Raw genomic sequence first — 23,734 nt, 5'->3', positions numbered from 1 at the left:
ATTTAACGATTTTGGTTATTATTGTCTAACTCTCTTTAATTCTTTTTCATCTTGATCAACACTATTCTCACTTAAAGTCTAAAAAATAATAATATATATATAGTTGATATCAAGGTCTATTAGTATTGTAATTATTTAAAAGTATATTTATAATTCTTACTCTCTTTTGATTTTGATTCTTTGGTATAAGATCTTCTACTTCTAAATCATTGTTATTTTCATTTGTTGTTATCGAGTTAGTTTTATCTTCATTATCACCTCTATCGCTTGTCATTGACATATCAGCTAGTGATTCGTCATTTCCTGCTGATTTATCTTCGGCAGTCTCTGCTTGTGCTATAACTACTTCTTGTTGTTGTTGTTGTTTCTCTTGTTCATTCTCATTCTCTTTCTCTTTTTCTTTCTCTTCTGCTTGTTGTTGTTGTTGTGACGATGATTGTTGTGATGATTGTTCTTTCTTTACATTTATTTTATCGAGATCATCTACATGGTTGGCAAACCAAGAGTGAGCAAGTGCTTGATCGATAGTCAAACGTTTCTCGACGTCGACAAGTATCAAACTCTTGATGAGCTCTTTCGCTTCGTCAGAGATACCATCCCAATAGGGCGATGGGAATGAGAATCCACCACGCTTCACCTTGTCAAAGAAGTGTGCATCGGAAGGGTCACCAAAGGGTGGGAATCCACAGAGCAAGATGTACATGATAACACCAATCGACCAGAGATCGACCGACTTTCCATAGCCTTCACGCTCGCCTTTCGTCAAGATCTCCGGTGCAACGTATTGCGGTGTTCCACACATCGTCTTCATGTAGCTGCCTTCATCGAGTGCTCTACTCAGTCCGAAATCCGATATCTTTATCACAAAGCTATCGGGTCTAGCCAACAATATATTCTCTGGTTTCAAATCACGATGAGCAATTCCTCTTTGATGCAAATACTGCACGGCATTACAAATCTGTCGCATCACATATCGACATACCGGTTCCGTAAACTTTTGTTCAGAAACAATCTTATCAAATAATTCTCCACCTGTTACACTATTATTATTATTATTATTATTACTATTAGTTATTATTCTTTATGATTTTAAAATTTAAAAAAAAAAAACTACTTACAGTTCTAATACAAGATATAAATTCTTATTGGTTTCAAATACCTCTTTAATAGAAATGATATTTTCATTCTTTACTTTGGTCAAAACATTGACTTCATCCATCAACGCATCTTTTCTCTTACTGGTCATTGACATCTTCTTTTTATCGATTACTTTCAATGCATATTTCTGACCTGTTTCCTTATGAACTGCAAGTCTAACCGTTGCAAAGTTTCCACTTTAATAAAATAAAACAAAAAAAAGTAAATAACTTAATAAAATGTAAAATATGATAGTTGAATAATAATAATGATATGATATTATACACTTACGTTCCTAAAACTTCACGTAAATCATAATATGGTTGTGGACCACCTTGATCGATCTCTGCTTTCTCCTCGGAGCAATCTTGATAGATATAGGAGATACGCTCTGGTCCTTGTTTTGGAATGATTGATATCTCACAGCCGTTGCTCACCAGGATCTTGCTGCCTTTGCCAATGAGTTCTTTGTTGATGAATGTACCGTTGGTAGAGGTATCCTCGAGGAAAACGATATTCTGTTTGGCTGTTGGATCACGATGAATCTTTGCATGCTTACCACTCACCGTCGGTGTATTGAAAGTCACTTGACACAACGCCGGTGTACGTCCGAATATCACCACATTCTGCCTGAGTTCGATCGATGGATAAATGGGGTTGAGTGAAACCAATCTACCCCAGGTAGCACCATCTCCAATTTGTAAAACATCTGGTGTATCATTCACTGTTGTAGAATCTGTGCTGTTATTATTAACAACTTCATCTGTTATTGGTTGTTGCTGCTGTTCTACTTCTTTAACCTCCATTTATTTATTTATTTATTTAAATAAAAAACTAATTATTTTAATTAAATTAAATATATTTTGATTTGAACTGATCAAATTAATCTAAAAAAATTAAAACAACCCTCATTCCCTCACAACTCAAATTAATTTTAATAAATTTTTTTAAAAAAATTAAACAATTTTCTGAGAAAGGTAACTTTTTTTTTTTCGATCAAGCAAAGATTTTTATTAGTTGATATCAAAATTTGTAAAGTTTTTAGTATAATTTACTAAATCTACTATTTCACAAATATTTATAAAATATTTATTTTTATCTTAAGTTTAAATTTAAAAGTATGAAATTTCATTGTTGTTATTTTACAATTATTAATAAAAATATCTTTTTTTTATGGTTTTTTTTTTTTTTGTGGTTTGAGTTGTTTTGTGTTTACCTTTTCCACAAATCGGAAGGTTTAGGTGGTTTATACCTTAATTGATTGCCCAATACTGCTTTTTTTTTTTAATTAACACCTAGGATATTATTTTATTAAATTGAATTTTATTTTTATTCATTTTTTTTTTTTGATTGTTTGATTAAATGATTGATTTAGAACAAATCTCTTCAAATAATTGATTTCTATTTTATTTTTATTCCCTTTCACTTTCCCCATATCTTCTATTTATAAATATAAAAAGAAATTTTAAATTAGAACTATAAATTAAAATGGGTTTAGTCGCAATAAGAACAGTATTATTTATAATCTTTTGTTTTTGGATTGTATCTATAGCTCTAACATCAGTATCTCTAACTAAAGACTGGTATTATATACATATAAAACAACAAAATATATCCTCAATCAATAATTACTATTTCAATTTATTTGAATATAAACATTCAATTGTAAATATCACGATAAATAGACACAGAACTTTCATTCTTTTCAAATGTTAATAAATTCGAATTGAATACAATTATTTAGAATTTTTTAAATGGAACATTAAAAAAAGAAGATATTTCCTATAGTAATTTAATTCTGCAAGGTACATTTAATACTGTTTCATCGTTTGAAGTGATTAGCTTGTTTTTCATGTTGGCATGGCTCATTTGTATGGTATTCTTTACGGTGGTCAGTGATAGTGTAGTTGCCAAGTCTTTGATTTCTGTTTTTTCAGTAACCACCTTTATTTGTCAGTTAATTGGATTTCTCTCGATGCTGAGTCTCCCAGGAAACTTTAAAGATCAGAACTTCTTAAGATGTGGTGGTACCAATTTCTGTGATAATTTCAAAGGTAACAATCAAACTTTAACCAATCCTTATAACCCAGGATCAGATACACCCACAAAGATAGAATACGGACCATCGAAAGGATTTTACCTGGGATTGGCAGCATTGGTCGTTCTCTTTGTAAATCAATTTATTGGATGCGCACTCTCGAAAATGAAAACAGAAAAGATTGACATGACAACTAAAAATAGATATGGAATAGAACTAACCAATACAAATCAAAATAAAGTTGATGAAGAACTTAAACAATAACAAAAATAACAATAATAATAATTCTTTAAAAACTAAAAATGTATATATTTATTTATTTAAAATAAATTTTTAAAAATTAACAAAAAATTAATTATCTTTCTTTTCTTCATTTACTATTGAGTTATTATTATTATTATTGTCTTTGAATGGATTCTCTTTAATATTATTTATTACTGAGAGTGTAAAATTGATTACAAATAATAAAAACACTCTTTGGATAATAAAACATGGGGTGCTCATCAGTACTGTATCTATAAATACACATTCAAAGCTACCAAGATGACTGTAGTCAAATTGTAGGACGATAACAACGAAGAATGAAATGAGCACTATTATAAGATCGGCCATCATGTACAAGTATTGGTTTCTCAATGCTATATAGTTGTTTTGATAAGTCAGTTCACCATATTTTCCAAAACTGACCAAAGATGCTTTGTACAAAGAGGTTTGTTGATATCCACTTGAACTAATGCTACTTTCTACACTGGCCACTCCTTCATCCTCTTCTCTCTTTTTAAAGTAGAATTTAATTGGTAGAATTGTTTTGATGTAACAAAGCAACAAGACAGAGTACATAATGACTGAGTAGTAACAAAGATTATGATATTCTATAGAGAGTGGTTTATTGTGGGGATTTTTGGCATTGGTTACATAATATTCAAAGTAATTCTCTCGAAGAGATTGAATTTCATTAAAGACATGATCTGGAAATTCTAAATAAATCTTTACTGTAATAATTAAAAGAATAATATTTATAACTTTTAATAGAACTTTTAATAGAAATATATTCATTTTAGTAGTAATAAAATAAAAAAAAATCAAGTCCAAACATGTTTGTTATTATTGATGTTTTTACACCCGAGTGCCACGTTAATTTGGTGATTCATCAATTTCTTAGGTGAGGGTTCCATACAAATTTATTATCAATGAATCCTAATTTCTATTTTAACCAAATTAAAAGTTAAAGATCAATATGAAAGAGATAAATAAATATTAAGAATCTGACTACTCCCACATTCTTTATTTAAAAATAACTCAATCACTTTTGTCTAAAAAAAAATCAAAAAAAATCATTTTCAAAACCAAATGGTAATCATTTGCAAAAGTTCGATCTTTTTCAATGCCATTTATTTGTTGATAAACTATATGCGAATAACACTATATTCTCTGGAAATTCAAACAGCGGACTAATTGGAAGTGGTGGCTCTGTTTTCACTACTGGATATGAAAATGTCTTTGAAAACTGTGATTTCTCATCAAGCTATTCATTTGGTAATTGAGGAGCTGGTGTATGGAGCGATACTTAGTTTCGATAGTTGCAATTTTTATAATAACCAAGCGTCATACGGTTGAAGTATGTACTAGAATTCCTCACTTTACCTTTACGACACCAATATCTATAACTCAAAGGCACAAAACGGTGGTGGACTCGCCATAGGTGGATATGCTCAGCTTCAGATATTAATATCATTATGCATTTGGATTTCCTGATTTATTCTTTACCGACACTTTGGTATAAAGTAACAATGCTGAATATGCTGGCCCATTTTATTTCGAAAATAATTCCCAGTTGGATTTACTGGTGGAAGATTACTCAACAATCAAGATAATAACTATACAATAATGGTGCACCATGCCTCAAATAACTTTAATGTTGCTGGCTCTACAATTTCCAATGTAAATGTAACTCAGGAGTTGATCTCAAGTCCAATGACCTATTTTGTCCCATTTTCCTATAATATTCCTGATACCTATGTAAGTTATATTTAATTTGTTTTTTATTTTTATTTTATTTTGTTTTCACATATTAATAAAACAACTCTGCTATCTCTAGGCCAAAGCATATGATGTACAAGGTTAGTGTTGCAATGGTGTTGCAACAATTAAAGTAAATGGTCGCATAACAGCCTGTTCTTGTTTCCCCCCATTCTTGGAAAATCTTGCAATAAATCTTAATAAATAAACTTGGAAAAATATTAAACTTATTATTCAACATGATAAATATTGAATTTAAATTTTAATTATTTTAAAATTTTTAAAATTAAAATTTATGATCAAATTAAATTTTTTGTTCATATTTGCTTTTTGCATCAGTTTAATTTAATTTCACTTATTTATTTTTCTTAAATTCAGCTATCCTATCTTTATTTATTTATACATCTAACAAAATTTGTTGGACCATATTTTCATTGGTTATATCTCCCTCCGTCGGTATATATATAATTAGTGAACCGTACATGGATAGTGTTACTTTTCCCTAATATTCTCCGATTTCAAGCTCTGTAAATGTAAATATTTATAGTTATTATTATTGCAATTTGTATTAAAGATACTAACGATCAACTATAAACAATTTAGGGCAATGAAAAAAGTGTACCGAGAATACCATGCACTTGTGAAACTTTGATTGGAACTGCTGAGAGGTATTCACTAGTTTATATTGCTAACTATTTGTTTGGAAATGTGTTTCTATTCGAAAATAAAGTAAATATATAAACATAATTCCAAGCAAATGGCTATCTATATAAACTAGTGAATAACCAAACAACAATAACAACAACAACAATCTCAACATCCACATCAAAAAGATCAAGCAAGCCAATAAAAAATAAAGAATAGTATTATTTTGTGAAATATTATTTTGTTTATTATTATTATTATGTTATTATTATGTTATTATTATTGAATGTCGGATCTTTGTGCTTTTCGAGGTTCTCTTCTAAGAGACTCACGGTAGAGATCTTGTTGATAGAGATCCAAACTCTGTCCTTTGTAGTCGCTCTTTATGTTCAGTAGGAACTCTTGAATCTGGTGGACCGGCTGCAAGTTGTAAGAGAGTTGCTGTGACTGTTGTACCATTGAAATGACTTTGAATACGAGTGTACGCTTGGTGAAATTGATGAGGTCGACCTTACGATTGGGTGCCACCTCCATGTTGATGAGATCGGGATTCTCCTCCATGAAGGTAAGATCGGTGAGATGCACACCGAGATAGGGTAGGTAGGGTGGCGACGATGCCATGAGTCGCGTACGATAGTTCTTGAACGACGATTCGGAATTCATGATCTTCTCGAGGTCGCCATAGACTCGCATCGTTTGTGCAGAGAGTTCGTCACGTGTGTACTTTAGACGATAGACCGACGAGAAGTTGAGTCCGGCAATGATAGCCATCAATGAGTTGTAGTTGTTCATCGCTTTGAGATGGTCGGCAATCTTTATGAAACGAGTCATCATTCTCGCTCTGGCCTTTACCTTTTGCGTTTGAATGATCATTGTGGCGACCCACATCGAGACGTTGTTGAAACGGTCGATCATCTTTAGCACGTTGGGAGCACGATGTTTCAACTTGGTCTTGTTCCACGATTGATTGAGAAGTTCGGGTGGTTTAATCTTCTTGTAGATCTCAAACTCGATCAGAGTCATCTGTCTGGCGATTTCCTCCTCGTCGATATCGTAGATCTGTAGATGCTGTGAGAAGATATTACGTGGAACGATTGGTTCCGGTGTTTTATCGTTGAAAATCGGTTTCGATGCTATGGGCTTCTCGACCTTGGTGAGCGACTTGAGCAGCGCTGCCGATGGACCGGGATGCTTGATCTGGATTTGCTCGATGAATGCACGCAACGCCTGGATCAGTTTGTCGTCGAAATCCGAGTAGTATTCGTCGAGCCACTTCTTGAGCACGTTGACCACCTTGAGCTGAATCGCCTTGGTGGCAAACTCTCCTGTGGGATCCGAGTCGGTCTTGAAATATTTCGGTACATTGTAACGCTGAATCAGCTTGTTCAGCAGCTTCTCGGGTGTGCAAAACGATTGGTAGGTCATGAGGAACGTCTTGAGGAATTGGAGGTCGACTTTCGACTCGTGAGTGAGTCGCACCACCAGTTGGTTGAGCGAACCCGACTTGACAACCTCTTCGTCCTGGTCGTCTTCGGGGTTGCGAATCATCTCGATGATGATATTCTCGGTGGGTTCGTCCCAGATGTTGACGCCGTCGTCGTCGTCCTCGTCCTCGAGCAGACCCATCTGGTAGAGGAGTTCTTCGCGCTCCGATATCTTTTGTTGGCGTTCGTCGTTGTTGTACTCGAGATGCTCCATCGAGAGGTCGTAGATGCGGTCGGTATCCTTCAAGGCGTTGCGTATGTACGTGACGAGACGACTCTCACTGAGTTGGTCGGCTGTGGGTGTCACCACCTTTGACTCCTTCTCCAGTGAGACACGAGTCTGTTTCAAACCTTTGGTCTGCAGATGCTGCAAGATCAACTGTATTATAGCGGTTCTATCCAACTTTTGTTTTACCTCTGTCTTGCCAGGCAGAAACTGCTTACCAAAGATGATACCTCTGTTCATTGGATATATACGTTCACATAGATTATTTACCTCTGGATTATTCCTCAATACATTTCTTCTCCAATCTGATCTATCTACTTTTACTTTTGAGTAAAGTGCTATTTATAAATAAAATAATAAGTTTTAATATTCTTTCATCTTTCTTTATGTCTATTAACATACGTTGTAAATTATCACTTGTTGATATCATTATTGAAATCTTTCTTATATTCTACAATTTTATATAAATAATTATAATTATCTTTTTTTTTGCTTTTTGTTTTCTTGTTTCTTTTAAGGTTTAATTAAGTTGTAGTGCTGTTTGTTATATATATGATATATTATAAATAAGGATAGATAGAGTTTTATATAAGATTAAATATATATGGTTATTATTAATAAATATATGGTACTTTTGTTTGTAAAGTAAAGTTGTTGTTGTTGTTATAATAATATTACAAAGTTGGATTGTTCTAACTTGCTCTTTAAAGATTTAATTAAAATAAATGATTATTATAATCGAAAATTTTAAATTAAAATCGAAAAAAGAGAGAGATATAAGAGAATAAAAGAAAGTAAGAAAAAGTTGTTGTTGTTGTTTGTTAGCTTGTTTGTTCGAACAATTTAACTAACTAACTGACTGACTTGTTATTATGAGTGAAATTGAATTGATTTGAATTGAATAACAATTTATATACTACTACTACTACTACTACTGATACACTACACTACTACTAGTCCACTCTATTCTATTTTATACATATGTACTTGTATAAATGGGTAATTTGTTATGTGATGTGTTGTGTTGTTGTGGTCGGCAGAGAGAAAGGAGCCAGATGACGGATGATGTTGACTAGCCAAAACACCTTAAATCAAATAGAAATCGAGTTAAATCGAATAGATGTGTGGTTGGATGTTTGACGCGGTATGTAGCTCCTTGTCTTGAGGTCTTGTTTGATTTTCGAGATGATCTCAAAGTCCTTCCTAACTTGTCTTACTTTTGATGTTGCTATATTCCACAATGCTCTTTTTTTATAATGTTGGGTTTGTTTTTTGTTTTTTTTGTTTTTACTTTAGTGATTATTATTATAATGTGGAACAATGTGTGTGTTGTTTTATTAGTTTGTTGTTGTTATTGTTGTTGTTATTGTGGGGTTTTATTATCAACTGTTGATGTTGTCAAAAAGTGTCTAATCAATTATGAATAAATTATTTCTTTATATATATGAATATTGTAATGATAATACTATAACAATATATTATTCAAATATAGAGATTGATTATTTATTGTTGTTGTTGAAGGGTTAGGAGGATGATATTGACTGACTTCTCACAATCTTATCTTTCATTAATTAATGTGTGTCCAAAAAATTTTTTGATTTATTTTTTTTTGGATTTTTTTAAAAAAAATTAAAAAATCGTGATTTAATAAATAATACTTTTATTATATTTATTATTTATAAAATAAATATATCTGATTTATAAAAATAATGAAATCTTTGTTATAAAAATTATTTTAATATTATTGATTATCACTAAGAGTGGTTTCTTGTCAAAAGTTAAATATTGATTGGTTCCTCTTCTTTTTGTTTTTCTTAAAATAAATAAAAAATAATTATTTGTATTATTAACAGATAAGTAATGGTACACTGTTTATTTTTAAATCTAAATGAGTGTGTTTTCAATGGAACTTATTGTGTCTTTTCGAAAGATCTTGATTTTTTTTTGTATACAAAAATTTTTTTTTACTTTTTTTTTTTTTTTTTTTTTGAACAAATTTTATTATATTTTTATTTTAATTATTCAATTTCCAGATTCAAAACATGAATAGGCTTATCTGCAAGTCTTGTGAACCTCTCTTCTGACCCGTCTGATTTAATTAAATATACTCTTATTCCAGTTGCTTCGTTGCGTGTCGCTCTAATCGTTAATTGTATTGTTTTATTAATATTGTTGTCAAAAATGTTATTGTTTGTCGAATTATTCTTCAATAGTTGAATCGATTGCTGAATGAATGAATTGAATTGATTGAGATTAGGTTGTTTGATCTTAACTTGATATTCATTATTGAAATCGATATTGATAGTATTGTTTTTGTTTGATTGGATTCCACTATTATATTTATAAATGGTATCTAATAACAATGATGATGATTTGTTATTGTAGTGCTCTAACTGTTCTTTTATATTGATCGTTTGACTGTTGAACAAAGTTTGTTGATTTTCTTTGATGAATGATTGTAATGATGAACTGGATGAAATTAATTTGATAGGCGATCTTGTTGTTGAATATGGCTCTGTTGTATCTAAAACTACTGAATCACTATTATTACTGATATTACTATTGTCATTATCGTGCATACTACTGCTACTATTCAAGTTTATATTCATATTTAAAATATCATTTAAATGTTTTAATTCATCGATATTTTTATTAATTTGATTGATGATCTTATCGATATCATTGATTATATCTTTCTTTAACTTATGCTCTTCAGTGATAAGATGTTGGTGAAGCTGTTCAAAATGTTGTTTTATCTGATTCTCTTTTGTAGTTAATGTTTGATATCTTTCTGATGACGACTTTAATGATTTCCATATTGAATCGATTCTTGATTCAATGAATGTTGCATATTGTCTTTTACTATCACAACTATTATCACTGTTGTCACTACTACTAATATCGATATTATCACTAATTATGTTTTTCAATGATTGTTTAATGTCATCGATGTGTTCAGAATGTTTATAATGATCTGGTTGATCTTTGCTATGGTTGAATGAACATCTTAAACACAATAATCTATTGCAAGTGTAACAAATCACTTTAAATGATTTATTGTGTTCAATGCATGACATTGATTTGATATTATTATTATTATCTGTATCAGACATTTTAATTTTAAATATAAATTTATATTTATATTTTTAAAAATAAACAATGGTGATTCATAGAGATTCAAAAAACTAAAAAAATAAAATAAAAAAACAAAGATGTATCTATAAATATAAAATCAATGTTAACACTTATATATTTGTTTAAACATAATTAAAATCTTTTTTTTTTTTTTTTTACATTTTAAACAATATGTATTTTTTTATTATTAAACTTTTATATTAAATATATGCTCTGATTTATCATTAAAAGAATACACTCTTTCACCTGTCTGATTTTAATAAATATAATTTTGTTCCACTGCGTGTCGTGTATTTCGCTTTAATATTTATCTGAACTGTTTTATAATTTTTGTATGAATTTACATACTTTATTCTTCAAAAGTTGAATTGATTTATGAAATAATGAATTGATGTGATCTATCTCAAATTTGTTGATTTTAATTTGATATTTTTAATTGTTTGTTGTTCTTTTATGGATTATTAGCACATTAATTTAAAGTTATAAATATTAAATTTGTATTAATGTATTAGTTTTGATAAAACTGTTTTGTTCTATTATTTATTTATTTTTATTTTTTAGCTACAATCATATATTTATTTATTCTTTCGAACCTCTCTTTTGATTCCTCTGAATGTACTAAATATAAAGCTATTCTATGAGATTGCTGTATTTGGTTTTAATCTTTATCTCTTGTAGTTACTTTTTGTTGCTCTTCTATAACCCGAATCTTTCAACAGCTGAATCGATTGCTGAATGAACGAATTGAATTGATTGAGATCAGGTCCGTTGATTTTAACATCATATTCATTGATTAAATTGGAAATATATACCATTCTGTCTGGTTGGAATTGATTATTATATTTATAAATGGAGTCCAATAGCAACAATGATGGGTTATTACTATACTGCTCCAACTGTTCTTTTGTATTGATCTTTTTATTATTATCATTGAATAAAGTTTGTCGATTATCTTTAATGAATGATAGTAATGATGAACTGGATGAAATCGATATGATCGATGTTATAGTTGAATATTGTTCTGTTGTATCTAAAACTACTGAATCACCATCATTAGAGCTACTACTATTATTACTATGGTCATCGTTCATACTCATCAAGTTGATATTCATATTTAGAATGTTATTTAAATGTTTTAATTCATTGACATTGTCATTTATTTCATTGGTGATCTTATCGATATCATCGATTATATCTTTCTTTAACTTATGCTCTTCAGTGATAAGATGTTGATGTAGCTGTTCAAAATGTTGTTTTATCTGATTCTCTTTCGCAGTTAATGTTTGGTATCTTTCTGATGACGACTTTAATGATTTCCATATTGAATCGATTCTTGATTCAATGAATGTTGAATGTTGTTTTTTATCACTAATATTATCAATATTACTATTATTATCATAGTTATTAACACTATTTTCACTATTATCATTATTAGATATATCTTTCAAAGCTTGTTTGATGTCATCGATGTGTTCAGAATGTTCGCAATGATCTGGTTGGTCTTTGATGTGATTGAACGAACATCTTAAACACAATAGTTTATTACAAGTGAAACAAATTACTTTAAATGATTTATTGTGTTCAATGCATGACATTGATTTGATATTATTATCTGTATCATTAGTCATTTTAATTTTCTTTCTTGAAAATGAGATTTAAAAAAATAAATAAAATAAATTAAAAAAATAAAAATAAAATAAAATAAAATCAATAAAAATAAAAATTAATTCTTTGAATCCAAGTTGCTCTACTCTAAGAAGCTATTTTACCACATATAAATTGTAAACATAATCATAGCCTGGTTTATAAAATTTCATTGAAACATTATGGCGGAACCAAAGAAACACACCTTTTCATCAACTTCATAAAAAATTTAATAAATATTTTTTTTTTTTTTTTTGCTTATGGATTTTTTATTCTATTATTTATTGTGTTTTATTCGTTTGTTTTGTTTTCTAGTTAAATTTGTAGATAAAAAGAGAGATATAATATAATATAATATATTTAAATAAATTAAAAAGTAAAGTTGCAATAAATTAAAAATATATATAATATAATTAAAATAATAATTATTAAAGAAATAAAATAAAATTAAAGGGAAAAATAATTAAATAAGTTGTAATAATATTAATAATAATAATAATAGCAGCTATATAATATAAAGTAAAGCAATGGCTTCAAGTATTAGAGAGATTACTAAAGAAAGTAACTATTATTGTTAATAAACATAATTATATTTTTTAATATATATATTAATTAAAAAATTTATGAATGAATAGGAATTTTAAATGAAATTATTAGATCTGTTAATCCTGAATCAAATAATGGATGGAAAGCATTGGTCGTAGATCAAGAATCACTTCGTATCATTTCAGCATGTTGTCAAATGTTTGATATCACTGAAGAGAAAGTTACAGGTAAATACTATACTAACAAAACATATGTTTTAACACTTAAATATACATAAATATATTAATATTAATGATAATAATAATAATATTTAGTTGTTGATAAGCTTGAAAATCCAAGACAAAGACTAGCAAATGTTGAAGCAATCTATTTCATTACACCAACAACCAAGTCTATCGATAGATTGATTGAGGACTTTAAGAAGAAAGGATCTCCACAGTATCAAGCTATTCATTTATTCTTGACATCCAGTACGTAATTTAATGCTAATGAGTTCTAATAATAAGAATAGTAAACTAATAACATTTAAATCTACTTAATATTATACAGAATTACCAGAGACAGAGTTTAAAAAGTTATCAAACTCTAATGCAGTACATAGAATAAAGACATTCAAAGAGATGAACATTGAGTATCTCGCTATTGAATCACAAGCATTCCATTTCGATCAAAAAGGTGCATTATACACATTGTTCTCACCAGAAACAATGAATCTAGTTGAAGAACAAGCAAAGATGGCTATCAAAGTATGTTTTGTTTAGTTATAGTTAGATAGACCATTAAATTATATATTTACTAATTAGTTTATTGTTTGTCTGTTTGTTTGTATTATTATTATTATTAGTTGGCAACATTATGTGTATCATTAAATGAATATCCAATCATTAGATATTCCAATTCGAATCCAGTATCGATTGCAGTTGCCGGTATGACGCAAGAGCGTTTGGATTCAATTGCAAGAACATCAAAGGCGTTTACACCGAACGAAGAGCACGGTACTCTTTTGATTATCGACAGAACGATCGATCCTCTTGCACCACTGCTTCATGAATTCACCTATCAGGCAATGATCTACGATCTCTTTAAGATCGAAGGTGACAAGTACTCGTACGATGCCGTCACCGGTAACGGTTCCGTCAAAAAGGACGTTCTTCTCAACGAAAACGACTACATGTGGAACGGACTCAGACACAAACATATTGCAGACGTAATCGATTATCTCAAAACAAGATTAGATGACTTTTTAAAGACAAATCAAGTTACTCAATATACTCAACATGTAAGTGTTACAAAACAACAACAACAACAACAACAACAACAAAAGAAGAAAAAGAAGAAACAAAGTATACTAATATATTAAATATTAATGAATATTTAGAATACAGGATCACTTAAGGAAGCATCCGATGTAATTAGATCACTTCCACAATATCAAGAGATGATGTCAAAGTATTCATTACATATCAATATTGCAGAGCAAGCATCACAGAGATTCACTGAGCCAATGGCAAATCTTGCTTACCTCGAACAGGATATGGCTACCGGTGAAGATGCCAAAGGTAATACACCAAAGAATATCATCCCAAGATTATCAACTTTCTTAAATGATGTAATGTTAGAGTATGGTTTTTTTTGTTTATTATATTCTCAAAAAACTAACTAATTGTAATTATTTATTTAGACCAGCAGATAAAATTCGTTTGTTGATGATTTATATTATTTCACAGGAAGGTATCAAAGAGCAGGACAGAAAGAAATTGATGGATCTCGCTGGCATTGGATTGCAAGATCAGGCATCGATTTCCAATCTCTTCTTCTTGGGTGTCACTCTGATGAAGGGTGCCAAAGGCAAACAAAAGACACAGGTCACCAAACAAAGAAAGCAAGACGAGGGAAACAACCCGTACGAAGTATCTCGTTACGTTCCACTCCTGAAGGACATCGCTGAGAATCTCGTTAATAACACTCTGCCAGACTCTGACTTCCCCTACGTCAAGGAGAAGCCAACAGTCAGCAGCAACAATCAGCCAACCAGCAAGGTTTCACTCAAGGGTAAGAGCAACCAACCGAGATGGGCAGATCCCGCCGCTCAAAAGGAGGAAATCAAATACAGCGGTCCAAAGTTGATTCTTTTCGTGCTCGGTGGTATGTCATACTCTGAGATGCGTTCGATCTACGAGCTCGCCGCCTACTACAAGAGAAACATCTACATTGGATCCAACGCAATTCTATTGCCAAATGAATACACTAACGACGTAAAATCTCTAAAGAGAACAGAGAATGTATAATCACACAAATATCTTTATAATTATAACTATTATTATTAATCAAAAAAATACATAAATTACACATGTTTAAAAAAAACATCCAAAAATAACCACAACCACATTATTATAATATTCCTTTGTAAAAAAAACAGTAATGGTGCATGATTGTATTGGTTTACCAGTGACTAGCCCAGAAAAATTAGATTTTAGCACAAAAAATCGTGATTTTTTTTAATTTTTTTTGTATTGAAACAAAAATCTGGTAACGAATTATGTTTGGGTTACTTTGAACTTGGTTCATCTTGAAAATTGTAAAATCGAATTTTCGACCATTACTCAGATTCATTTTTAACAAATAATGATAGTTAAATATTTCTTTTTATTTCTATGTATCTTTATATGTATAAAAACAGGTATGTTTTGATAAGCAATGTTTTTTAAAAATTTATTATTGATTGTTTTTTTAATTTTAATTTATTAAATTTGCAGATTTAACAAATGGACAAACAAAACCTATTCTAAAACAAATAACAGATTTACAACCACACGTCACCAATACAGATGATAAAACATGTTTGATTCCATTCTCAGCAATGTTTTTAGCACCGGTTCTACTAGATCCAGGCGATTTCATTTTCAACGACACAGCCATCACATTTGGAAATGCAACTATAATTTCCAACAATCTTTTAACTAATCAAGTAATTTCATTTCTTGTCAAAATCAAATCGAACAGTTCTACCACCCAATTTAATTTATATTTTGAAAAAGCTGGTCTTACTTCAGCTTTGTATCCAATCATTAATATCACTTGTAATTGTAAGTTGATTAAAAGTAAATCTTCAAATATTTTTAATAATAATACCAAGATCTCTCTTTTTTAAGACATTTCCGATTTTAACTTTAGATCTATCTCTAATGCTTCATCTATAATCGATCAGAAAGGATATCTTAAATACTATGTTGAAGTTGAAACTCTTCCTCGTGGAATTGTTTATGGTCAATTCGATAATTTTGTAAGCTGCACTACCCCCTACAGAGTTTGCTCAATTGGTTCGGTCGTTGGAAACGGAAATCTCTTTTCTTTAACGATTAGTAATTTTCCAGTTAGCCAGAATGCAGGTGGTGTAACGATGAGTGCCAATATTAAATTTTATACTGATCAAACTGCACACATCTATTCATTTGACAATCTCTTCAGACGGCCATACGATTTCATTAGCAGTTCATTGGCTTCATATCCACGAAACAATACTGCAGCAACAATGAAAACATATACTCAACAAAATAACCTAAGAAAGGTGATCCTAATCTATGCAGCTGAGAAAGTGGAAATAGCTTATCCTACCTACTTTAACACACCATACCAAGCATTCCGAAGAATTAGATCCTACTATTCTACAGACTCTAATAAGAACATAGCTATATTAATGGTAATTAGTGATTCAGCTCCATCAAGTGGATACTTGGTTACCGAAGCTACTTTTTCCAAGTTGTACCTTGACTACGTGCAATCACCAAGTAACTATTCTTTATTGATTTATTTCTGTATACAGTTTAATTAATCGATTTTCATTTCTTTTTTAGTTTTACTACCGGTGGAACCGATTTCATGTACTATTGAACCAGCACTACTGACATATAATGTAACTCAAACAGTTGTAGATAAATGGGATTTCTCATTTTCAATGCAGAATCAATATTATACTATTCAATATAAATGGCCATCTTTAATCTATCCAATATTTTCAGACAACAGAGGTGCATTTAATTATAGAGTTTCAGTTCCTAGACCGGTTGATTTCTCCGGAACAGTCACAGGAAAGCTTACTTCTTCTAATTCCTACGACTCTTTTATATTATCAAACAGTAATATAAATTTTATAACCAATTTAATTAAACAACACAAACTAATCATTTCAATTATAACAATTAGATGTAAAACATACTAATGTTTTTAACAAGATAGAATTTATCAAAGTTTCACCAACAACACAGTTACTTCGTATTAATATAACCACATTCTATCCATTGGTGGTAGTTTACATCGGTGAGGTTATCAATCCAAAGTTGATTTCAGGTGACAGAAAGAAAGGAGTGTTTGAAATGGAAGTTCAAACAAAATATTTACAATTCGGATATCAAATGGTATTCACCGATAGTTCTGGATTTAATTCAGTGTTATACTATTCTCAAGCATACAACTCTGATTTCTCAGTGTTACCATCCGAGTTAAAGTTTGATAAAAATGGTATTGTATAAAAATTTTACATTAATATTTTATTTTATGTTTTAACAAAAATAATAATTTTTTTTTTTTTTCTAGAAACATTTGATTTAACTACCATTCAAACTATTAATTTTACCAACACAATCATGAATTTCAATTTTAGTTATTTACCAATCAATAATTCAGTGGTGTTTTCAACAACCCAACAAAATCCAAATTTAATTCCAACAATCGATTTTGGAGGTTCATATTTTTTCAATGGATTCTATGATCAAAGTATTCAACTTTATTCTATTAATTTCACAATCCCGCCATTGGTTATTTATTTAGATTTACCCTATACTCTTGGATTATCAGGATTTTCAATACAATCAAGTGATTTAAGAACAAAGTTTGGTGAATTGGCAAACTTAAAAGTATCTAGTTCAAGTAAGTCCTATATTTTTTAGAAATTCAAAAAAATCCAATTTATTTACTTTTTTATTTTTAGCAAATGATACAATGAAACCAACTTTGATTAATTTACAAGCGGGTCCAGCTATCAAGTTATATGGATATTTAAATTGGAATCTATCCATTGAGGATACCCAAAATGGATTCTTATATGGAACAGTTGATATCATATCAAATAAGAACCCCAAGCCAATATCAATTACTTTCACCAACTCTAGTTTAGTTTCAGGAAACAATTTCTATGGTGTTTACCAAATTAATTACCAATACAATACTTCAAGTTGCTGTGAGCAGACCTTCAGACTTGCCAATCTTCGCCTATATGACCGGTCTAATATCAATACCTATGAAATTCCCGATCAATTAATAGAAATATATGATAGTGATGAATATCAGCTTGAAATCAAAGCTACATGTCAAAGTAAGATTAATTTTGATTTAACTATTCAAATGTGAAAATTTTAACAAATTTTCTCTAAACAACAGCCGTTCTTATCGATGACACTCCACCATTTATTTCAAGTTTTTCAGTTCAACCAAGAAGTATTGATGTTGGGTCACTCAATCGAAATGTTAGTTTCCAAATATCGGTTAGTGATGGCGAAGTTTCTCTTTCCACAGGACTATCGATTAGTAATACACCAGTCATTGTTTTATCTTCTGAATACAGCAATCCAATCTATATAGAAACACAACTATCAAACAATGTTAACAAAACATTTGCTGTATTTTCTGGAAGTGTCCAAATACCATTTGGATATGGTTTCGACAATATTTTTATTTCAGTTTATGGATTGGTTGACAATAATTTCAATATCAATGGATATGTGACCGATGACTTGAAACAATCAAATTTCATTTACAACATCAGTAGATATTTTACCACCAATCAACCATATATTCAATCAGCAAGCAATATTTCAAATTCAGGTGGATCAATAACACTTTATGGAAATTCATTTGGTTTAGATTCCAAACAATTCCAAACATTGATCAAATATGGTGATGATGGTGAATGGCAATATATTCAATTCGATTTCTTCTCTGGATCTATTATACAATTGAACAATAGAATCCCATCATTAAATGATATTCCATATTTTTATATGCAAGTTCAAGTTGATATGACTCAATCAAATATCATCAAGATCTTTCCTAATGGATCGAGTATGATATTACCAGATATAACACCCACACCTACACCAACCGTAACACAAACTCCACCAGTAACATCAACACCAAAACCGTCAGATACAGTTTGTCCAAACAATTGTAGTAATAGAGGACAATGTCTTGAGAGTGGATGTGTTTGTCAGAAACCATGGACAGGACCATCATGTAATTCTGGTAACTATTATTTGGTTATCTAAAAAACTCTCAATACTAACTTTTTTCTTTAAATAATTTTTAGAAATTATTATCATTCCAACACCTACTCCACAACCAGATCCATCGACAGGTATCAATATTACAGACAGTACAATCTTTTCAAGTATTAAAATTGGAGAGATCAGAGAATTGGATGATACAATGAATATTGTCAAGAGAAACAATGTCGATAGTTGGGATTTCACAGATCTAACAACAAAAACATCAAACCCAACTTACTTTTATACTGGAATATTACCAGGAACAACAACAACAATCAATGTCACAATCGAATTCTTTATCAATGAAACCGATATTCAATTTGGAGGACAAACAATCAAAGTTCAAAAGTCATCAATCAAATATACTTTGGATATTTCATCGTATTCATTCCTCATGAAGACAAATTATCTCCAGATTGTGATGAGTGCATTGATTCAGAATTCAAACGGTGATTCATGCTCGTCGAAACAACTTGGTTCAAATGGTGACAATGTTGCATGGATCAAGATGAATATCGACAAAACAAGTTTATATGGAAGATTCTTATCGTTTGCAATGGTGGATGATAGATTCACAAATATCACAAACAACATTGTCGACAATGAAAACAGTACCACAAACAACAACACAACAGACACATCGCAATTCAGAGAGATCAGTGTTGGAATCACCATTCCAAACTATGATCGTAATGTTAAAATTGATCCTGATTTTTCGAATCTTATCGATGTCGATGGTGATTCAACCAACGAACTTTGTTCATCAAAATCCAAAAAGCTCAGTAATGGTGCTATTGCTGGAATTGTAGTTGGTGCTGTTGTTTTCATTACTTTGATTGTAGGAACTTCAATGCTGCTATACAAAAGAAAAAAGACGAGATCCCAGAATAGAGCAATCGAAAATAAACTAAAAGCAATGGATAAAAATTAAAAAAAAATAAATAAATATTTATCTATCAAACAAATCTTTTTTTTTAAAAAACATACTAAAATACATTAAAAAAGATACAAACAAAAATGTTATATATTTATTTTTCATTTTTGTGTGTTTTTATAGGTAATAAATAAACAAACATTTTTTCTTCTCCTCGTTACATCTGATTATAGAGAATACTATAACCAACATCGAAATTTTCAAGTGTGATTGCTTCCGATGGTAACCACATATCCGGTTGAGGTTCTTAATCTTCCGAATGGCATTAATTACAATCAATTTAAAGTGAATATGGGTTGTGTAGCTCTCAACAAGAATTGTAAGATGATTCCAATATTGGGAAACAGTCGATTATATATAGCAAGGATAGCAAAGATTCCACTTGGTCCGATAGACTCATCTACTTCTATAGGCGTACAGATTCAATACTATAATGGTCAAGATCCGTCTAATTTAGAAATAGATAATCTCTTCACATTACCTTTTATCAATAAGGGTTTTGGGATATCTACTTATCCAACAAAAGCAGCTACCCCACTAATGAAATCCTACTCCCAAATGGCTGATCTAAGAAAAATACTTCGAATTTTTAAATTGGAAGATAAACCGATGGATTATCCTAATATTTATAGCTCACCATTCCAAATATTTAAACAAATCAAATCCTATTTTGATCCACCCAATAATTCTAATATTACAGTCTTTCAATACATCAGTGGTATGGAGCCTTCAGATGCATATTTTGTTGGAACAAATCCGAATCAGCTAAATATTTTCCTTAATTATACTATTAATCCAAGTAAAAATTTTATTTTTTCAATTGTTTTTGATCTGTAACTAAACTTTATCTTCTCATTAGTTAGTTTACCATTAGGATTGATTACCTATAGCATTGGTCCACAGCTCGGATTCAATGTGAGTCAAAGTGTTTTAGATAAATGGGATTTCTCATTTTCAATTGTCAATCAATATTATTCTATAAATGGCCATCTTTAATTTATCCAACACTCAGAATGAATAGTGATACATACCAGTATAGTTTCTATTCAAAGATCAGAAATTTATGGAGGTGGTGTATCAGGAAAACTTTCTTCTTCCAATCTCCTTAAATTTCCTATAACATCTTCAGGTAACTATCAATTATTAATTTCAATAAACATATATATTAATTTATTAAAATTGTTTTTTAATAGTACCAAAACAACCGATCACATTTAACAAGATAGAATCTATCAAAGTTTCACCAACAACACAGTTACTTCGTATTACTATAACCTCGGTTTATCCTTTGGCAGTTGTTTTCATTGGTGAAGTTATCAATCCAAAGTTGATTTCTGGTAGCAGAATCAATGGAGTATTTGAAATGGAAGTTCAAACACAATATTTCCAATTTGGATATCAAATGGTATTCACCGATAGTTCTGGATTTAATTCAGTGTTATACTATTCTCAAGCATACAACTCTGATTTCTCAGTGTTACCATCCGAGTTAAAGTTTGATAAAAATGGTATTGTATAAAAATTTAAATTGGTATTTTTTTTTTTTTTTTAACAAAATTAATTTTATTTATAGAAACATTTGATTTAACTACCATTCAAACTATTAATTTTACCAACAGAATCATGAACTACAATTTAAATTATTTACCAATCAATAATTCAGTGGTTTTTTCAACAACTCAACAAAATCCAGATTTAATTCCAACAATCGATTTTGGTAATTCAAATGTATTCAAAGGTATATTTGACCCATATATACAAAGCTATTCAATCAATTTCACTGTACCACCATTGGTAATTTCTGGAGATTTCTATTATACAATTGGATTATCAGGATTTTATATTCAATCGAGTGATTTACGATCCAAGTTTGGTGGTTTTGCAAGTCTAAAGGTAATCAGCACAGGAATGTATATTTTATTTATATTATTAGATATCAAATTTACTGACATCTTTACAATTAGCAAATGACATTATGAAACCATTGCTAACTAAGTTGATAGCAGGTTCATCTATCAAGTTATATGGATTTTTAAATTGGAATCTGACTATTGAAGATTCACCGAATGGATTCTTATATGGAACAGTTGATATCGTTTCAAATAGGAATCTGTTGGAATCGTAGTTCCAAGATGTCAATCAACCGACAATTGCCTAACCGACAAGTTAATAAGATTATATAAGCGCAACAAGAACTCAATAAACAATTCATAAAATTCATTATATTTCACAACCATATTTAAATACATAAACTATTTATTATTATAACATCACTATATTATTACATTATGACGTTACTATCACAATTCAACGACGTCTCCAACAACTGTGCATGTTATATTTGTGGTGAATTATAAATGCCAAAGGGTTTTTAAAGTTTATTTTATTATAAATTTGTGATTGTGATAAGTCTATTATTATTCCTAATAGTATTTCTTGATTAAATTATCGATCATAGTAGTACCAGAGCCAGTAACGTAACCCATATGATTTTGAACTGTGGTAAAATTCTTGAAGACCTTTACGAATGGATAGATTGCGACATCATTGGCCCACATACAATCAACAGTAACTGAGGAACCAAATGGAACTTGGAAGAAAACTGCATTAGGGTATCTACCTGGTAAGGCTCTCATAAAATCTTTGACCAAATCGCAAGCAATACAATTTGGTTGACCAAAGTAAACTACTGTAAGTTGATTTTCATCGGCATCATTGAGTTGGAACATGAAATCTTCTTTGTTGGAGATTTGGGACCAACTTGAGATAAATTCTGGTAATGACATTTTTTAAAAGTTGATTTATAGATATATAAGAGGTAATAAAAGAGATATAAACTAATTGTATTTGTACAGAATATGAATTTTACAAATATATAATTGTTGTTGTTGTTGTTTAATTGGTAATTTGAATAATGATTTATAAAGCTGAATCATCACATTTTAAATACTTTTTGAGAACACAAAACACCACAAGAATCCAATAATATTTAGTGTGGATGATATTTTGAGAATATTACGAAACATTTTTCTCAAAACCTGTGATGTTTCACCTAATTTGTGGGAGTCTATGATATAATTATTGTTAACTTCAACTCTGAGAATGAGTGTCTGATGATCTTTGACAATAGGTTTGTTAATAAAAATTTTTCATAAACTGTGTTTTGATTTTTTGATCCCCAATAAACAGCAGTGCTTATACTATAATTGCAAGGTATTACACTCATTCTTGGGCTTGACTGAGATACAAATCAAGTTGTGTGTTTTGAACGAAATTTGATGGTGACAGTGATGATAAGCAGTCACTGTTTTATTGTTTATTTTTAATGATATGTGAATGTTTGGTGTGATCATTGCTTCTTTGATTAAGAGTAGGCCTATAAGTCATATCCAAAGGCTCTTTGATAAATATCTAGAATTAATGCTTCCATTTTTGGTCTGATTTAGATAGTTTTCTTATTGATCAATTTGTAAAATATTTATATGAATTGGCATAAATTAGTCAAATGAAAGAAATTACTTTTAGGTTAATCATTTTTTTGGGTGAAAAATTCACAAATCATTTTACCACGTTTATTTATTTGCACATGATCAGTTTTGGAAAGTG

General features: G+C 30.1%; 10 protein-coding genes across 10 annotated transcripts; 4 read left to right on the top strand and 6 right to left on the bottom strand.

Annotated features, from left to right (window-relative positions):
* Nucleotides 1-18: 18 nt before the first annotated feature.
* On the bottom strand, nt 19-1,943 carry fhkC (protein kinase 1; the record flags this gene model as incomplete). The annotated part of the gene is made up of 4 exons (XM_020573816.1): nt 19-78; nt 161-926; nt 1,119-1,334; nt 1,429-1,943. 4 exons carry the CDS (start codon nt 1,941-1,943, stop codon nt 19-21), a joined length of 1,557 nt encoding a protein of 518 aa, XP_020435888.1.
* Nucleotides 1,944-2,625: 682 nt separating this feature from the next.
* PPL_02837 (uncharacterized protein) lies at nt 2,626-3,439 on the top strand (the record flags this gene model as incomplete). Its single annotated transcript, XM_020573815.1, has 2 exons — nt 2,626-2,802; nt 3,146-3,439. The coding sequence occupies 2 exons, from the start codon at nt 2,626-2,628 to the stop codon at nt 3,437-3,439; spliced, it is 471 nt and encodes a 156-aa protein (XP_020435887.1).
* Nucleotides 3,440-3,526: 87 nt separating this feature from the next.
* PPL_02836 (uncharacterized protein) lies at nt 3,527-4,231 on the bottom strand (the record flags this gene model as incomplete). Its single annotated transcript, XM_020573814.1, has 1 exon — nt 3,527-4,231. The coding sequence occupies one exon, from the start codon at nt 4,229-4,231 to the stop codon at nt 3,527-3,529; it is 705 nt and encodes a 234-aa protein (XP_020435886.1).
* Nucleotides 4,232-6,118: 1,887 nt separating this feature from the next.
* On the bottom strand, nt 6,119-6,862 carry gefA (RasGEF domain-containing protein; the record flags this gene model as incomplete). Its single annotated transcript, XM_020573813.1, has 1 exon — nt 6,119-6,862. The coding sequence occupies one exon, from the start codon at nt 6,860-6,862 to the stop codon at nt 6,119-6,121; it is 744 nt and encodes a 247-aa protein (XP_020435885.1).
* An 85-nt stretch (nt 6,863-6,947) lies between these two features.
* On the bottom strand, nt 6,948-10,662 carry PPL_02834 (uncharacterized protein; the record flags this gene model as incomplete). The annotated part of the gene is made up of 5 exons (XM_020573812.1): nt 6,948-7,273; nt 7,768-7,887; nt 7,952-8,000; nt 8,767-8,794; nt 9,911-10,662. The coding sequence occupies 5 exons, from the start codon at nt 10,660-10,662 to the stop codon at nt 6,948-6,950; spliced, it is 1,275 nt and encodes a 424-aa protein (XP_020435884.1).
* Nucleotides 10,663-10,871: 209 nt separating this feature from the next.
* Nucleotides 10,872-12,312, bottom strand: PPL_02833 (uncharacterized protein; the record flags this gene model as incomplete). Its single annotated transcript, XM_020573811.1, has 2 exons — nt 10,872-10,934; nt 11,497-12,312. 2 exons carry the CDS (start codon nt 12,310-12,312, stop codon nt 10,872-10,874), a joined length of 879 nt encoding a protein of 292 aa, XP_020435883.1.
* A 543-nt stretch (nt 12,313-12,855) lies between these two features.
* Nucleotides 12,856-15,162, top strand: sec1 (Sec1 family protein; the record flags this gene model as incomplete). The annotated part of the gene is made up of 7 exons (XM_020573810.1): nt 12,856-12,889; nt 12,964-13,101; nt 13,189-13,344; nt 13,424-13,620; nt 13,719-14,217; nt 14,260-14,494; nt 14,556-15,162. 7 exons carry the CDS (start codon nt 12,856-12,858, stop codon nt 15,160-15,162), a joined length of 1,866 nt encoding a protein of 621 aa, XP_020435882.1.
* A 337-nt stretch (nt 15,163-15,499) lies between these two features.
* Nucleotides 15,500-20,125, top strand: PPL_02831 (calcium-binding EGF-like domain-containing protein; the record flags this gene model as incomplete). The annotated part of the gene is made up of 9 exons (XM_020573809.1): nt 15,500-15,554; nt 15,631-15,960; nt 16,027-16,662; nt 16,729-17,010; nt 17,111-17,392; nt 17,468-17,800; nt 17,862-18,245; nt 18,311-19,171; nt 19,236-20,125. The coding sequence occupies 9 exons, from the start codon at nt 15,500-15,502 to the stop codon at nt 20,123-20,125; spliced, it is 4,053 nt and encodes a 1,350-aa protein (XP_020435881.1).
* Nucleotides 20,126-20,419: 294 nt separating this feature from the next.
* PPL_02830 (uncharacterized protein) lies at nt 20,420-22,342 on the top strand (the record flags this gene model as incomplete). The annotated part of the gene is made up of 8 exons (XM_020573808.1): nt 20,420-20,447; nt 20,490-20,927; nt 20,988-21,053; nt 21,168-21,257; nt 21,322-21,636; nt 21,702-22,021; nt 22,062-22,214; nt 22,235-22,342. 8 exons carry the CDS (start codon nt 20,420-20,422, stop codon nt 22,340-22,342), a joined length of 1,518 nt encoding a protein of 505 aa, XP_020435880.1.
* A 209-nt stretch (nt 22,343-22,551) lies between these two features.
* Nucleotides 22,552-22,914, bottom strand: PPL_02829 (uncharacterized protein; the record flags this gene model as incomplete). The annotated part of the gene is made up of 1 exon (XM_020573807.1): nt 22,552-22,914. The coding sequence occupies one exon, from the start codon at nt 22,912-22,914 to the stop codon at nt 22,552-22,554; it is 363 nt and encodes a 120-aa protein (XP_020435879.1).
* Nucleotides 22,915-23,734: the final 820 nt, after the last annotated feature.

Source organism: Heterostelium album, assembly GCF_000004825.1.
Source record: "Heterostelium album PN500 unplaced genomic scaffold PPL_scaffold3, whole genome shotgun sequence".
In the NCBI taxonomy this organism is placed as follows: Eukaryota; Evosea; class Eumycetozoa; order Acytosteliales; family Acytosteliaceae; genus Heterostelium; species Heterostelium album.
Note: the sequence above shows the minus strand (reverse complement) of the source record. Positions and strands in the feature narration are given on the sequence as shown.